Source organism: Eubalaena glacialis, chromosome 10 (assembly GCF_028564815.1).
Source record: "Eubalaena glacialis isolate mEubGla1 chromosome 10, mEubGla1.1.hap2.+ XY, whole genome shotgun sequence".
NCBI lineage: Eukaryota > Metazoa > Chordata > Mammalia > Artiodactyla > Balaenidae > Eubalaena > Eubalaena glacialis.
The window spans coordinates 110,163,061-110,179,717 of NC_083725.1; the positions used below are offsets into that span (position 1 = coordinate 110,163,061).

The window sequence follows — 16,657 nt, forward strand, 5'->3', positions numbered from 1 at the left end:
AAACATTCCGGAACCGGGCTGAAAGGCAATGGGACCCAAGAAAACCCTTGTTCTGGAATAAACCTCTTCCAGGTGCCCAAACCAGGCAAAAGCAGATTCACTGTCAAGGGCTCCAAAAGACAGGAGCTGTTTTGGATGCTCCAGCTGGAAGACCACTCACAAAAGCCATCTCTTAACAAGCAAAACCTCACCTGAATCTCCATCCCCTGGTATCTTGCCATTGATGAAGCAACTGCTGCCCCCTAGTGGTGTGAAGGGACAGGCCTGGGATGGGGGTGTATGTGACTGGTATGGTACTTGCATGAGGAAGAAAAGTCAGAGGACCGAGTGCCTCACAGTTGCTTTCCCCTTTTTATTAAAAATAGACCCAAACACTTTATGTATCATACAAAAGTTTCGTCCGCTGGTGGCAGCCACGAGGAAGCCTGGCCCCGTAGCACTGATTTCCCGCCTTCCTCCCAAGGGACTGGGTCCCAGGGAGCAGTGGCTGGGCCTCGGAGAACGCCCACAAAGACTGCTTGCTCTGGAATGTGCCAGCTGGGGGTGAGGCTGTTCCAGGGCAACTCTCTCTACCGCGCCCAAAGGTCAGATGCTCGAAAGTGCCTCTTTAGTGCCAAGATAAACAAGTGGAGTGAAATGGAAACCCCTGTGATTCTTTTATTAGTACCCAGGGCCTGGGATTTGGGATTTCCACCCCCAACGAATCCTTGCTTCTACAAACGGGGGTGGGAAACTTCACCCTTAGAGACTCTGGTATCTCCCGGTGTCTGAGGCCAAAATTTCACTCCATCTCGAGCCTTTTCCCATCCGCTATCCTGTGGCCTAGGATCTACCAGTCCCATGACTCAGAGTTGGTCCTCTGTTCATTCACAGAGGTGGAGCAAACACTGATTCTTCCCGTGGTCCTCTCTGCCTGAGTCTACGCCCCGCCATCCCCTCAATTTTCAGGACCTTGGGGCTAGAAGGCCCCACAGCCAGCCCTTTCCCCCAGTCTGTCTCCCTGGCTGCTGCCCACTCCTGAGCCTTCAACACCCCTGGGGTACCCCAGACCCCCGTTCCAAAGGGGCCTGGGAGTGATGAGGTGGAGGCGGGGGAGGGGTTGGTGGGAGCCGGGATCCCCCCAGGGGTGGGGCAGTACTCATGCTGGTATGGACGCTTGGCAGGGCCCGGGGACAGGGGTAGGGAGGGTGGGGCATGCGGAGGAAGGGCACAGCCTGCCGGAGCCCCTCAGTCCCAGCCGTTGTCCTTCACCATGTGTGACATTTCAATGATGTACTTCCCTTCCTTGTACTTCTGGCTCGTCTCAAAAGCTTGTTCCTGATGGAGGGGAAGCAGTGAACGCAGGACAGAGCAGTTCCCTTCCAGGCACTCCTGCCGCCACCTGTGTTATCCCTGACCCCAACCCCTCTACCCCCGACCCAGTCCAACCCACTACTAGCTCCCTCTCCCCTCTGGATCATGCAAAGACCTAACATGTGGGCACTGGAGCTTGGAGGGCCATGGAGACTCCACTAGAGAGGGTGGCCCTCTCCCCCCGGTACTCACATATTTCCAGCCGAGGGTGGTTTTGCAGCTCTCGCAGAAAATATCAGCTACCGAGTGGAGCCCCGTGAGCAGGAGACGCTGTTCAGCGGGCCCACAGCCCACGTTGACCCTGTCTCAGGAAACAGGAGGGACCCAGGACCCAGTGGGGTCACTCTGTCAGTCTAGACCCCAAACAAACAGCCCAAAGGACCTTCCATCTGGAGAGAGCTTAACCCTCCAAATGGAAGCCCCTGCCTTCAGCAATCCACCCTTTTCTGTCTAGTGCCTGGGCCTTTTTCTTCCGGTGCTGGGATTGCAGTTCTGCCCAGACTCCCCGCAGAAGAACTGTAGACTGAGTTTCTGAACCGCTTTGCAAAAGGAGAGGCAAAGGCAGCAGCTGCAAAACCACCTTCAGATGGCTCACCCTGTTTCTCCCAGAGGGAAATTATTCACAACACAAGCACACATGCACAAGGAGAGAGGTAGACTCACACGGAGTTAAACAGGTAGGCTCGGCCGTGGCTCCCTTGGAAGGACTGTGGAGACATAGGACCGACAGTGACTACTGGGTAGCCCTTGACCCCAGGGTTACCCTTGCCCTGAGTCCCCCCGGGACGCGGAGGAGGGAGGCTGGGCTTCGTTGCCTCACCCCTAGGTGATGTTTGGACTACCCTGGGGGGAGAGTGGAGGGGAGTGGCAGGCCCCCACTTGGCGTACCTTGGAAATAAGCTCATCGTGTTTGGCCAGGTGTGCACGGCAGTGGACGCAGCTGTAGGTGCGGTGGCAGCGGGGCAGGTAGCTGCGGAAAGTCTTGGTGGGGAGGCAGGCAGGGGCCGGGCCAGGGTCGCAGCTGGGCATGACGGGCTGGAGGACGATGCCCTGGCGGGCAGGAGGGGCTGGTGCCGTGCAGCTCCCACACAGACGGTCGCAGGTGAAGCAGCGGAGCAGGTTGGCTAGAGCCGTGTTTCAGGGCAGGAGAGATGTGGGGGGGCTGCCCGGCCAGGGCCCCCCCAGACGTGGACCAGATAGAAATGGAAGTCACCTGGGAAGAGGGGAAGGTGCATCAGGAGAGCCGAGACCGCGTGAGGAGCCCCTCCTGCGGGCATGGAGAAGATGGGGCTCTGCTCACCTCCACCCCTACTTCCCCCCCCATCACCAGCAACCCTCCTCAGCGTCCAGTCGCGCTGTGTCTCCCTGTCCCCTGGATGACAGTCTGCTCTGGCAAGCCTGGCAGCGGATCCAGGCCTCTAGCCCAGGAGGTGGTGTCTCTCCCTCCTGGGGCGGGAGCTGCCTCCACCATTTTCCACCGAGAGCAGCCCGCTGGCACCAGCGCTGCCATGGGAGTAACGTCATTTGCAAGTGCTCTTTCCTTGATTTTCAGTTCTTTTGTGAGGATCTGCATTCCACATGCTCTGGTAGGCTCTGCGTCTCTGGAGCGCAAAGCCTTTAAAAAGTTGGGGGAGTCTGGCAGTTCTTCTTTCTCATGGCCTCCGTTTGCAAGATAATTGGTCCATCACACGTTTCGTGGGGGAGGGAGGGGCGTGATGAGAAAGGGAAGGCGGGCCGGCAGGCAGGTGCACACACTCTGCTCCAGCCCTCTTCTGGGGCTGGAGTCCTGCATTCTGGGAACTAGAACTTGATGGATGTCTCAGCCGGTACCAAAGACCTCAGACGTGGCTGCTGCCCAGTCTTGCACCTTGGTCCACTCGTTCTGGCCCGGAAGCAACACTGGGCTTGTCTCCTCAGCCTCTGAGGCCCTCGGTCTCTCTTTCCTGCCCTCTGTAATTGCTGCCTTAGCCCTCGGTTAAGGACTTGGGCACCCAGCCTAGGAGAGAAACTCTCTTTCCTTCGGGCGCATCTGACAGCTGGAACCAGTGGGAAATGGGGACTGTGTCTGGGAGGCCAGCGCTCCTGGGCTGTGTCTGTAGGGTGGGAGCAGCGTCTAAGATGGGCAGCAAAAGTGGAGGTCCTTATTTTCAAAACCTGTGCTTTGGGGCCCAAGGCAGAGGATGTTTCTCTTCACCTTCTCCCAAGGGCAGGACAAACAGCAGTGACTCTGTGGGTGACATGAGATAAAATAATTGCTGGGTCCTGATTAAGAATTTTGAGGAAGAGGCCCAGACTCCAGCCCCAGAGTGGCTGAGGGTGCTGGATAAGGAGGGAGGTGTACCCTGTTGGCTCTGATAAGCGAGCTGCTGTCTTCTCCCTCCTTCACGGGGCCTTCAGGCCCGTTGTGGACGGTTTAGCCCAAGTCTGGCTCCGAGATGCCCGCTGGGTGCTCTGGCAATGCTAGGCCACTAGTCAGAGCAGAGGTGTTGTGACTCTGGGCTGCCAGGGCGACGGGCTCTCATCCTGTCCTCTGCAGTGGCCCCCAGCACCCCAGCTGTTCCAGTGTTTCCTGGGGCCACCAGGCACTCTCTCTACAAACCCCCCTGGCAGAGACCATCTTCAGATTCAGGTCTTCTCCCCCCGCTGGGGCGCAGGAAGACACCTTGGGCTGTGTTGAGGGTGACGTTGGGCTCTGGCTGCAGGAAACAGGCCCTCCTCACCAGCAGAGCACTCTTCAGCCTCAACTTCACAGGTCTGCCTTCAACTTTGCCTGCAGGTTCCCCTCTGACGTGCTCCATCTAACACACCTTCGAGGGGCCTGGGGAGGGGGCTGGGTCCTAGCTCTCAGACTCCTTCCCCAGCCTCCAGCACGCCTCCCTCCCTCTCTCTCCCGCTGCTTCCCCATCCAGCCCAGGAGAGGCTGCACGGAAGGCCGGAGAGTCACTCACGGGAGGGGGAGGAGGGGAGGAGGGGTCACTTCTTTCCCCATCTCAGATTACCGGGAGAAGCAAGTTGAGCAAATGACTGGGGAAAAAACAAAGGCAAGCTGAGTGCTGGGGAGAGGATGCTCCCCCAAGTGAGATGGGGCTGGACCGTGGGAGGTGGGGGAGAGGGAGGGCTGGGGGGAGGGGGGTGCTGAGCAACCAGCGCTGACGGCAGAGGCGCCGAGGCGGAGGCTCCAGGAAACAGGTGCGAATCCCGTGCCTCTTAGGGGGGGAAAAAAAAAGGGAGGGGGACACCTGCTCACAAAGGATTTTCTCATCTGCTCTGAGGCTTCGGCCCCCTCCGGGCTGGCATTCCTTAGTAGGGTAAGGTCCAAATAATCAGCAGCGCAGCCGGCTCCCAGGGCGGGCTTTGGGGGTCTGCACCAGCCGCAAAACAATAAACAGCGATGCCTGATGCTGCAGCCAGAGTTGCCGGGAAATAAGTGCGGGAACCGTCAGAGCTTGGAGAGGGATGAAGGAGCTGAGAGAGGAGCGGAGGCAGCGGGGAGGGGGAAGGGAGGACAAAGGGTGGATGAATAATGCTTTTGCAAAGGGGAGAAAGCAACACGCAGCAGGAGGAGGAAATTTGCAAAGGGAAAAAGATTCATTTGGAGAAGGGCTGCCCCCTCACCTTGAGGTCGGCTCCAGAGATCTCCGTCTATCTCTCTCTCTCTCTCTCTCTCTCAATCTCTCTGCTCACTCTTCTCTCTTCTCCTTCCGCTCCTTCAATTGGGAAGGGGGTGGGGGCGGGGGGAGGGTAGTTAGGGGCTCAAGACTGGGGCTGCAAAGCTGGCCAGCTGCTAGGGGGCCAGAGGTTGTCTCTCGTCTGTACCTCGGGCTGTGGGTGAATGTAGCTGTATGTTGTGGAACTGCATCATAACACTGTGAGTCATCCATCCCCCCACCCCCCTCACCTCCCACGTCAGAGCAGGGCTGGGAGACACAGGAGGAGGGCTGGGAGGAAGGGAGCGGGCAGGCATTGAGGGATGGGGCTGGGGGAGTGATGCAGAGGGATGGGAGCAGAGGGGCGGGATGGGAGGGGCGGGTGCAAGAGGAGAGGCTGGTTGCTGAGGAGGAAGGCAGTGTGGCCAAGGAGACAGCAAGAACCTGGGGGAAGGACAGGGCTGGGCAAGGATGGAGTACAGTACGGGTGGCAGGACTGGAGGAAAGGAGGTGGCTAGGCGGGTTACAGTGAGAGATGGATGCAGAGTCAGGAGCGTGCACACACATTCAAGATGATACATTTCCCATTTCAGCTCTGGTACCAGCCCTGACGCAGGGAAAAGAAAGACATAGTAATTGTCACATATGGCATAGAGTGCCCCCAAGCTTGTACCAGGCACTTCCAAGCCTCAAAGCCTCCAGCTGAATACCCCCGAAGGAGTCATAGACCAAATATGACATCTCACATGCAGGAACCTCTTATCACCTACCTCCAAATTACTTGTGCTTCGTGAACGGAGACACCCACGTTACATAAGATTCTCTACTGGGCTATAAACTTTCTGAGGCAGGTCCTCTGGGAAACTCCTCTCTGCATCCCAGGACTGCGATGCCTAGCGCAGAACTTTGCATACAGAAGATGCTCACAAAACAGCCGTTGAGTTGCATCTTCAGATGTTGTCCAAGTGTCTGGCTTTGGTCTCACAGAGACCTGAGTTGGAATCCCGGCTCTGCCAATACACTTACCAGACACCACTGGGTGAGTTACCAATAAACGTCGTGCCCCTGTTTTGCTCTTCTGCTAAATGAAGCTAATAATGTTTACCCCATGGAGATGTGAAGTAAGGTGAGACAACATGTAAACACCTAAAAAATGCCTGGCACGTGATAGGCACTTAGTAAACCGTAGTTACTGTCATTTCAAAACAGTATTCTCAACTTAACACCCCTAAACCCAGAGCAGATTTACTATTAAATTCTGCTAGCTCGAGAGACACATGCCAAATTTATGTCTGATGAAGAATTTAACATCTTTCTTGCTATTTTTGTATCGGTTTCCAGTTATACTTCAGTTGACCCAGAATATTTCTCATGGAGTGTTGCCCTGTGCAAGCTGCTAAAGTAGGTGATCACAGAACATAACCCTCTAAGATAAAAACTCCGATTTCTAACCAAGGCTAACATCCAGAAAACGAAGTACTTTTCACAAGCAAGGAGGGGGAAAAGTTAAGGTAGGGAAATAAGGTTAATGGGAGGCAGTGCTAGCTGGGTATGAAAAAGTGAAAGGAATTCTGAATATTTAATTAGGGAAGATTCTGGGGTTTAAGGTAAATTCTGAAAACACAGTGTGGGTATCTTGAGTGATGTTACCAGAGGTTTGGAATTGAGAGGTAGAACTGAGTAAAGAAAGAGGGAAATATTCTTGCCTGGGCAACAGAGGAGAAGGGAAATGTAAGTGGAGGAGGCATTTGTTGAGGAAAACAGTGGGAAGTGGGAAAAGGAAGGTGAGTAGTTTTTTAGGGCAAGGTTTGAAAGTGTGGAAGCAAAAAAGGATGCCAGTTAATTTAAATGAACTCAGGAAGAAAATTATCAAGGATTTAGCTGGAGAGGAGAATGAACAAGACACGTGAGGACAGTATTATTTGGGGGTGGGGTGGAGATGACAGGAGTGCTTGGTGAAAGACTGAAAGTGAGGAAAGAGAGCCTAGGGAAGCACAGATGCTTTCAATGTTCTGCCCTGACTCTTTCTGTGTTTAAGAAGCAAAATGGAGAGCAGTCCAAAGGAGGGGGAGGGGTTTCTTCTCCCTAAAGTCAGCTTGAGATGGCTATACAATACCCAAATTAAGATGACCTTCAGATAACTGGGAGAAATTGCCTTAGGGGAGAGGCAAAGAAACAAATCTGTGAGACAGACTGCATGGAAACAGGAGAGGATGAGCTCACTAAGGGAGAGAACTTTGCAAATGGAAGACTAGAATTGAATTTTTGAAGAATGGTGAAAGATTAGGGGATAGCTGGTAGTTCCCTGGAGAACTAATAGAGGCGTGGTGAATGAATTAAATAATTAAAGCAAATCACCAAAGAAAGTACTGTGAGAAGCGAGAAGTGAGAGACTTCCCTGGTGGTCCAGTGGGTAGGGCTCTGTGCTCCCAAGTGCAGGGGGCCCTGGTTTGGTCCATGGTCGGGGAACTAGATCCTGCACGCATGCCCCAGCTAAGAGCCCGCATGTCGCAACGAAGATCCCGCGTGCTGCAACTGACACCCGGTGCAGCCAAAATAATTAAATAAATAGAAGTGAGAAGTGAGGAAGGCACTCTTAGGAAGTGAATGGTAAAATGGGGCCAGCCGGAAAAAGGCAACCCAGAAAATCTTCCCAGGCTTTTCTACCCAGATTAACCCTGTGAGCTGGACTGAAAAAAGTACTCATCTCTAAAGCAGGGATGACAATTACAGTGTGTACTTCACAGGATTCTTGTGAGGATTAAATGGATTTATACCTGTAATGCCCATAGAACACTGTGTGGCATCTGGCACTATGCATTTGCTATTATTATAACGGCACTCAAACTCCAAAATCTTGGGTTTGAGTACTAGCTTGGGCAAGTCGCTTCACCTACCTTAGTCTCCTACCTCACCTGAAACTGAAGATGATAAAGCTGACTTTACAGGTGGCTGTGAAAGAGGATACCTGAAAGGGCTTTGAAAAATGTAAACTACAAATAGATGGCATCGTTATAGCTTCCCCTCCTCAACTTACAATAACTTAAGAGCTAACATCAGATGCTTTCTATGTTACAGGCATTGGGCTTAGTACTTTACATACATCATCCTATGCAATCTTCAAAACAACTTGAAGAGGTTGGGTACTGTTATCGCTAGTTCACAGTCAAAAAACTGGGTCTCAGAGAGTTTAAGTCTGTGATTTGCCCAAAGTCACATAGCAAGCAAGTGGCATACATAGCAAAGAATACAAGATTCCAAAGTCCAAGCGCATCAGAAGCGTATAGACGTGGCCCAACCTGTTGCCTGTGGGGTTAAATGACTGACCTTGTATAACTGTCAGGGATTTAGGGCGGGAAACAGAGTCCCCAACAAAACTCCCCGCTCAATAGGAGAGAGGTTGCTGGGTAACGATTGACTTGCAGAGTAACTGGAAAAAATTCTTGGACTTCTATTCGTTTATTTAAAAAAAATTTTTTTTAATGCTCTCTAGGGGGCAAACATTGTGTCCGGTTGGGGATGACCGTCCAGGTTAGTCTCTGATAAGCTGTTTTCCTCCACTTTCCCTACCCCTTGGTTTCCTCGTATCCAAATGGGGTTCTGCTAATTTCCCCGTTTCCAGGCGATCGTGGGACCTAGACTAGTGAGTCCCCTTCCCTTCCCGCCGCCCTACCCCTCCCCGGACGGCAGGTGAGCGGGAGTACTGTGGCAAGAGGCCCCAACCGCCGCGTCTCAGCGACCGTTGGCCCCCTCTGCTGGTCCCCGCCCCCGCGCGGGGGCGTAACCGCCACCCCTCCTACTCCGCCCGCCCCCGGGCTTTGCGAACAATGACGGCCGCCGCCCCGCCCACCTTTGATGTCACAATCAAAAACAGTCCTTTAACTACAAGTCCCAGAAAGCCGAGCGGCTGCGTGAACGCGATCGCTCGCGGCTGTTCTGGCACTACTACATATCCCAGGGGGCATCGCGCGGCCGCGGCTTCTCCACTGCGCAAGTGCGGAAACGCCTGTATTTCCGGAGTGGGTCTAGGCGAGCGTGGCTAGCTGTTGGGGCTAGGTCCTAGTTAGTGAGGGCTTTTTGGTTTACGAGTTTGGGCTCGTGGCTGTACAGGTAAGGTAATAAGCTCAGGAACGCAACCGTCGCTTCCTTGGAACCTGGACAGATTTCGGTGCCTGGGGAGGCTGGGACAGATGCTGGACCTAGAGCTGCGATCCGGGATCGGAGATAATTCTTCGCTGTTCCTCGGCGTTTTCTAGTTTATGTAGTGATTTTTTCCCCCCCTCCAGCAATCGCTGTTAATCCCCAGAACAACACTTTGTGTGAGGAAGTGTAAGTTCCTCCAGTTGACAACTGAGGAAAAGGTACAGAGAAGTTAAGTGATTTATTTGTCTAAAGACACTACTAGTGGTTGCTGAGCTGCTTTCTTATTGCTGTTTTGAGTCCGAACCCGGTATTCTCTGCTTTGCATCCGGATTGCTGGCTCCCTTTCTTGTTGACTAAGAGGGTTAGGGATTGGGCATCTATTGCCTTTTTAAGTCTGGAGTATCCCAGTAGGGCGATGAAGGTGATGTAATCGTCTTCTTTCAATCTGTAGATACCGTTTTCTTCTTACTCCGAGTCATGTATTCACTGGGTGTTTTTATAGAGGTGCCTTTGGGTTGTCAAGCTGTATTCTAGGTACTAGAGTTACAGCAGCAAACAAAAATACCCCCCCCCCTTACGTTCTAGTGAGGGTAGACAGACAATAAACAAATATATAGTGAGACAGATGGTGATCAGAGGTAAGAAGTATGAAGCAAGGTAAGGAGAAACGTCCACTGGAGGATTTTGAAGTGAGTCCTGACTTCTGTTTATATCTGATATTTGTGTTCTAGGCACAGCAGCCACACAGAAAAGATGGGAGAGGAGGCCAATGATGACAAGAAGCCAACTACTAAATTTGAACTAGAGCGAGAAACAGAACTTCGCTTTGAGGTGGAGGCATCTCAGTCAGTTCAGTTGGAGCTGCTCGCTGGCATGGCAGAAATCTTTGGCACAGAGCTGACCCGAAACAAGAAATTCACCTTTGATGCTGGTGCCAAGGTGGCTGTTTTCACTTGGCATGGCTGTGCTCTACAGCTCAGTGGCCGCACCGAGGTGGCGTATGTCTCCAAGGACACCCCTATGTTGCTTTATCTCAACACTCATACAGCCTTGGAGCAGATGCGGAGGCAGGCGGAGAAGGAAGAAGAGCGAGGGCCCCGGGTGATGGTAGTGGGCCCCACTGATGTGGGCAAGTCCACAGTGTGCCGTCTCCTGCTCAACTATGCAGTGCGTTTGGGCCGCCGGCCCACTTACGTGGAGTTGGATGTGGGCCAGGGCTCTGTGTCCATCCCTGGTACCATGGGGGCCCTCTACATTGAGCGGCCAGCAGATGTTGAAGAGGGATTCTCTATCCAGGCCCCTCTGGTGTATCATTTTGGCTCCACCACTCCTGGCACCAATATCAAGCTTTATAATAAGGTCAGAGCCAGGGCCAAGGTGGGGTGGAGGGAAGGGCTGCTGTCAGGGTTGGAAGCTGTGCAGAAGTTTGCCAGTTAAAATTCTTTGCTCCCTCTCAGCTGGTATTATTGCCACGTGATTTTGGAAAAGACAGTTTCAAAAATAAGTCAACCTCAGATTGTTAAACGTTTCTATGGACCTATTCTTAAGTGATTTATTAAATTTCTACTTAGGACATAAAACACAAGAGGCAGAAGCAGCAACATAAAATAAAAATTAAATCCACATTATGGGGTCACAACCACAGCCATTAAGAATGTCCGTTTTTTAATATCTGATTCCACTTATTCTAAAGAAGGGTAAAAGAGCTGTGGGTTGGTTTGTTTTTGTGGGGTTTTTTTTTCCCTCACCTCGATCCTTTCTTCTGCAGATTACATCTCGTTTAGCAGATGTGTTCAACCAAAGGTGTGAAGTGAACCGAAGGGCGTCTGTGAGTGGCTGTGTCATTAACACCTGTGGCTGGGTCAAGGGCTCTGGTTACCAGGCACTGGTGCATGCAGCCTCAGCCTTCGAGGTGGATGTAGTTGTGGTTCTGGATCAAGAACGACTGTACAATGAACTGAAACGGGACCTACCTCACTTTGTACGCACTGTGCTGCTCCCTAAATCCGGGGGTGTGGTTGAGCGCTCCAAGGACTTCCGGCGGGAATGTAGGGATGAGCGTATCCGTGAGTATTTCTATGGATTCCGGGGCTGTTTCTATCCCCATGCCTTCAATGTCAAATTTTCAGATGTGAAAATCTACAAAGTTGGGGCACCCACCATCCCAGATTCCTGTCTGCCTTTGGGCATGTCTCAGGAGGACAATCAGCTCAAGCTAGTACCTGTCACCCCTGGCCGAGATATGGTGCACCACCTCCTGAGTGTCAGCACTGCTGAGGGCACAGAGGAGAACCTTTCTGAGACAAGTGTGGCTGGCTTCATCGTGGTGACCAGTGTGGACCTAGAGCATCAGGTGTTTACTGTTCTCTCTCCAGCCCCCCGCCCACTGCCTAAGAACTTCCTTCTCATCATGGATATCCGGTTCATGGACCTTAAGTAGAGATCAGCAGGAAGCCCTGCTGCCTGGGGCGTAGAGATCTTCTGGCCATCACCTAAGGCAGATGGGCTGAGGTATGAGGATCTCTTGAGGCCAGGCTGACCAGTATATGGTGGACTACTCGAAAGCGTATATTCTACCTCTTAAAACAGGTGGTGGTAACCTACCTCCTCTGATCTTGAACCAGAAGGAAAACCATGAGAATATAATTGGTTTGTTAGATCAGCTGAGTTGCCACTTTGAATGATCTGAGCTCCAGAGAAGTCCCATTTTTTTCACTCTGTTACTATGTGGACTAATTTATTACTGCTTTATATCCTGTATATAGTACTTGTTATCTTGTTTGTCCAGGATGAGAGAGCGAATTCAAAGGACTCCTTCCAATAAAGTTCATACTTGGGAAAAAAAAAAAAAACTATTTTAATAAACATTTTTGCCATATCACAGAAGTTGGTGTAATTTTTAAAATTTTTGTTTTTCCCCTAAGGATTATAGAAACATTATTGGAATGATTTATTGCTGAATGCCTAGAGGAGAGGAAAGCCAAGAGCCCACCTGTGAGCTAAGCAGGTGAATTTTTATGATGGGTCCCCTTTCCTTTGCACTTAGGTAAATAGATGCTAAATCTCTTGTTTAATTGGAACCAGACCGTAAATCAAAATGTAAATTGAGCTTTCAGGTGGTAAGCTGGGAGAGCCCATTCTCTTTGATCTCTTGCAAATGATTGTCATACCTGGTTTGGACTTGCATTATTGAATAAGCATCGTGATGCCTTTCATCCATTCATTCTTTCCACACATTTTTATCATGCACCTACTATGTGACAGGTACCATTCTAGATGGGGGCGGGGAACAAGATAGACAAAGTCTTACAGAGCTTACACTAAACATAAAAAGGTAAGTGCTGTGCAGAGACTTAAGATTGGGTGATAGGAGAGAGTGGCTGGGAGGCTTTTTAGATTGGGTGGTCAGGAAAGGCCTCTTCTGAGCACACATTTTGAGTTAGGACCTGAATGGCTGTGTGAAATCGGGGCAAAATCTTCCTGGTGGAGGAAACAGTGCAAAACCCTAAGAAAGGAAAAAAAAACTTAATGTTTTGGATGAAGGGAAAGGCCAATGTGGTTGGAGTGTAGTGAATCAGTGGGAGAGCGGTAAATGTTGAGGCTGGGGTTGGGGGGAGGGGGGCAGCAAAGACCAGATAATGTAGGGCTTTTATAATCCAAGAGTAGTGGGAAATGATGGGAGAGGGGTAATGTCTTAGTCCCTTCGGGCCGCTGTAAAAAAATACCACAAACTGGGTAGCTTATAAACAGCAGAAATTTTTCACATTTTTGGAGGCTGGAATGGCCAAAATCAAGGCACCAAGCATGGTCACGTTCTGCTAAGGGCTGTCTTCCAAGTTGCAGATTGCCTGTCTCAACTGTGTCCTCACATAGTGAAAGGGGCAGGAAGCTCTCTGGAGCCTCTTTTATAAAGGCACTAATCCCATTCACGAAGCCTCTACATTCATGACAAGCATCTTTCAAAAATTCCATCCCCTAATACCATCATCTTTGGGGATTTCAGCATAAGAATTGGGATGGGGGGGCACAAAAATTCAGACCATAGCAGGTGGTTAAACAGACAAATGACATGATTTATCAATAATTTACATTGAAAAGATCGCTGCTGTGTGGAAAATGGGTTATAGAGGCAAGAGAAGAAGCAAGGACACAAGTTAGGAGACTTGTGGTAGCTTCAATGTGAGAATGGATTAGAAGAGGGCAGCAGAGGTAGAGTTGGTGAGTAGATTGCCTTGGGATATTTTGGAGGTAAAATTGATAGGACTTGCTGATGGGAGAGGTGAGGAAAAGCAAGTGGAATCAAAGATGATTCCTACATTTTTTACTTGAGCAACTAGATCCGATCTGAGATTGGGGAAACTCTGGGAGAGGGGATAAGGAAACAGCAGGAGTTCTACTTCGGCAGCGTTAAGTTTGAACTATTAGTCATCCATAGGGGATGCCACATAGACAGTTGGAAACATGAGTCTGGAGGGTGGGGGAGAGTTAGGATTGAAGGTTCGTGGGAGCTTTTGGCCTACAGAGGGCATTTAAAGCAATGGCATTGGATGAAGTCACTTAGGGACTGTGTAAATGGAAATCAGAAGGAGGCAGAATAATGGACTTTCAGGGCATTCCAAACATAAGAAGTAAATTATAATGGGAGCTAGCAAAGGAGACTTGACTATTGATCTGGAAGCATGGATGTCGGTGTTGACCTTGAAGGGTGTTGTCTTGGAATGGTGGGGATGAAATCCTGTTGAAACATATTGAGATAGATAACCAGAAGTGAAGATGACAGCTATAGAGAACTCTCAAGAAGCTTTGCTTAGAAAGGAAGTGGGGGTGGGGTTATGGAGTCAAGGGAGGGTTTGTTGTTAGGTTTTTAGATAGGATGCCTCTCAGCATATCAACAGATTCTAGAGGGAGAGAATTTAATGATGGGTATGGGTGTGTTCTTTACATGGGTGTGTTTTTCATTTTTCAAATAAAATGTCAAAAAATTCAGAAGAAAATGAAGGGTGTGGGATCCAGAGCACAAGAGGGGAAACTGTGCCTTAACACAAGCAAAGACATTTCAGAAGGACAGGAGGGAAGGCAGCAGTATTTAAACATAAAAAGGTCTTTGGTGGTTTTGGTTCTGAATGGGCATTCTTCTTTACACCTAAATCCAAGCGTAGCATTTTGTTCTTGTCTGCCTGTAAATACCAGTGAGTTGAACTAAAAAAAAAAAAAAAAAAAAAAGACCCTGTAGTTTGCCATCTATAGACATGAGGAAATGCAAGTGGAGAGGATTTGAAGAAGTATAAACTACACTAGAAAAAAAAAACAACTATAAGGTATTACTTGACATATATAGCAAAGTAATTTATTTTAAGTTCGGTGGTCTGGATATCTCATTGTTTTAGTCTAGATCAGCGGTCCCCAACCTTTTTGGCACCAGGGACCGGTTTCGTGGAAGACAATTTTTCCACAGAACGGAGGGAGTGGGTGGGGTGGGGCGGGCTATTTAGGCGGTGATGCTAGCGATGACGAGCGGCAGATGAAGCTTTGCTCGTTTGCCTGCCGCTCTCCCCTCCTGCTGTGCGGCCCGGTTCCTAACGGGGTTGGGGACCACTGGTCTGGTTTTTTACCGTGCAGTACTTTTCAGAAGTGGCTGTCAGTTTAAACCTTATGTTCTATTAAACATCCTTTCCAGGAAATATCTTGCACGATCCTGAGGAAAACTGGATAAGAAAATGGAATCTCTCTCTAAACCTTGGGATAGTGATTAAGCCACCATTAGTGCTCACCTATCTAAGAGCGTGGCATACAGTAATCCAGTGTCCTAGCGGAGTTTAGTATATGCGGTTGGTTGGCGGAATGTAGGATACTCATTCCTATTCAGCACTGTCTAGCCAAGAGACAAAACAATTTACAGGTTCTTAGACTGTTGAAAGCGGGAAGAGAAAGATCCCTAATCTGTGAAGTTGGGGAAATGAAGTCTTAAAATCCAAGAGAAATATACAATAGGAAAATGACATTTGATTTCTTCCTAAGGAAACAACCTGATTTACAAATAGAAAATCCTCTATAAATGAAACAAATATTGTATCTCCAATACCTTACCTTTACCTTCTATAAGGTCTAAAGTTTTTAAATTTTTCATTTTTTAAATGAACACTGTCATTAAAAGAGAACTCTCCAGTGTGATGCAATAAATGGCAGATTGAAGCCCTTAGCAAGAATGAACTAGAACCTGTTATATATGCCATGTCAGAGAAGGAACTAGACTAGACCTCAGAAAACAGAAGGTAGACTTTCTCCTTTCCCTTCCTGCTTAGTGCTAACTTATCAGGGCACAGTTAAACCATCAACATTTGACACCAAAGCCGAGGACAGACCACAGGATTTAGAATCACACTTTACAGGTGAGACACCTTGGCTTCAGAGAAGTGGCTGGTGGAACACTTTTTTGAAAGACTATTATGTAATAGCCAGAGCAGCTTTCAAAAGAGAAATGGCCTTGAGCGAAATGAAAGAACACTGGGCCTTGCTCTTGGGTTTGCAGCTGTGTTGGGCTAATTAGGGCAAAATGTGGCGCTGTGATCTACGTAGACCTAGCCAGCAGCTCGCCAGGGACTGGAGCTTCTAGAGAAACTTTTCCTTCCTGTCTGTATTCCCGGATTGGGAGAGGTTAGGCTTGGGGGCGTCCAGACTTTGTGTTGCGGTGAAACACTAAGGGAATTAAGCGGAGCCAACAGCCGGCTCTCACTCCAGGGGGCTGCCACCGCCTCAGCGCGCATTCCCTGCGCCTCCTTCCACGGTTGGCACTACGGCTCCAAGGCTCGCGGCCGCTCTCCTTCCTCTTCCTCCCGTGCCTTAGGCAGGAGCTTCGGCCCCCAACTGACTCTTCCAGTCCCTGCGGCCCCTCCCTGCGGAAGCCACAGCCCAGACCTTTCCATTATCCTGGGATTCTGCTGGTACCAGGGAACTCGTCGGACTGAAGACTGCTCCATAAAGATGATTTTAAATAAAGTTTTCGCCATCCAAAAAGGGGGGAGGGATTGGGGGAGGGCTATTTAGTGGCCAAACCGTTGGCCAATGCATGAAGGGGCTGAAGCAGGAAGACGCCGGGGCCAGTGGATAATTGGTTACGCCAGAAGCCTGTCTAGACTGTACCATACTTATTGGAAGGGGGGGTTGGCGAATTCGGAAGGGTAACTGCTTGTTCTTGAGTACTTTCAGTAAACACATGTAATTATGTTTTACTTCTGAGGATTTCTGCTTCGATTCAGGAGGGGTAGGAAGCAGGAGGCAGGAAAAAGGAATATTCGCTCGGCCATTTCTCCAGTTCCAACTCCTGCGCAGTACGCCCACCCTCCTCTCCCGGTTGCCTGCGGAGCCGGACGGCCCTGCGCGCGCGTTCTCGTTTTCTCGCGTGGTACGGCGCTGTGCTCCTGCAGCCAATCAGGCCGCGAGGTCGCCGCGGTCGCCGGGGAGCGCGCGCACGCCCTAGAGCGGAGTTGGGGTGGGGGCTATGGGTGAATGGGAGA

General features: G+C 50.3%; 2 protein-coding genes across 5 annotated transcripts; one reads left to right on the plus strand and one right to left on the minus strand.

The window, feature by feature from the left end:
* Positions 1–352: 352 nt before the first annotated feature.
* On the minus strand, positions 353–5,196 carry YPEL4 (yippee like 4). Of its 2 annotated transcripts, none has more exons than XM_061203359.1 (5): positions 4,969–5,196; positions 2,242–2,566; positions 2,017–2,060; positions 1,546–1,654; positions 353–1,317 (listed from the first exon to the last, which is right to left on the minus strand). In XM_061203359.1, the coding sequence occupies exons 2-5, from the start codon at positions 2,380–2,382 to the stop codon at positions 1,228–1,230; spliced, it is 384 nt and encodes a 127-aa protein (XP_061059342.1). In that variant the 5' UTR covers positions 2,383–2,566; positions 4,969–5,196; the 3' UTR covers positions 353–1,227. The 2 variants fall into 2 exon arrangements, with proteins under 2 accessions (XP_061059342.1, XP_061059343.1); XM_061203360.1 differs by lacking the exon at positions 4,969–5,196 and adding an exon at positions 4,601–4,638.
* Positions 5,197–9,021: 3,825 nt separating this feature from the next.
* On the plus strand, positions 9,022–11,947 carry CLP1 (cleavage factor polyribonucleotide kinase subunit 1). Of its 3 annotated transcripts, none has more exons than XM_061203361.1 (3): positions 9,022–9,110; positions 9,875–10,502; positions 10,912–11,947. In XM_061203361.1, the coding sequence occupies exons 2-3, from the start codon at positions 9,897–9,899 to the stop codon at positions 11,581–11,583; spliced, it is 1,278 nt and encodes a 425-aa protein (XP_061059344.1). In that variant the 5' UTR covers positions 9,022–9,110; positions 9,875–9,896; the 3' UTR covers positions 11,584–11,947. The 3 variants fall into 3 exon arrangements, with proteins under 3 accessions (XP_061059344.1, XP_061059346.1, XP_061059345.1); XM_061203363.1 differs by lacking the exon at positions 9,022–9,110 and adding an exon at positions 9,280–9,329; XM_061203362.1 differs by lacking the exon at positions 9,022–9,110 and adding an exon at positions 9,286–9,361.
* Positions 11,948–16,657: the final 4,710 nt, after the last annotated feature.

Coding starts and splice junctions, on each gene's coding strand:
- CLP1 (XM_061203361.1), top strand. CDS start 9,897: ATGGGAGAGGAGGCCAATGATGACAAGAAGCCAACTACTAAATTTGAA. Junction 10,503..10,911: donor ATATCAAGCTTTATAATAAG/GTCAGAGCCAGG, acceptor TTTCTTCTGCAG/ATTACATCTCGTTTAGCAGA.
- YPEL4 (XM_061203359.1), bottom strand. CDS start 2,382: ATGCCCAGCTGCGACCCTGGCCCGGCCCCTGCCTGCCTCCCCACCAAG. Junction 2,061..2,241: donor ACGATGAGCTTATTTCCAAG/GTACGCCAAGTG, acceptor ATGTCTCCACAG/TCCTTCCAAGGGAGCCACGG. Junction 1,318..1,545: donor CCACCCTCGGCTGGAAATAT/GTGAGTACCGGG, acceptor CCCCTCCATCAG/GAACAAGCTTTTGAGACGAG.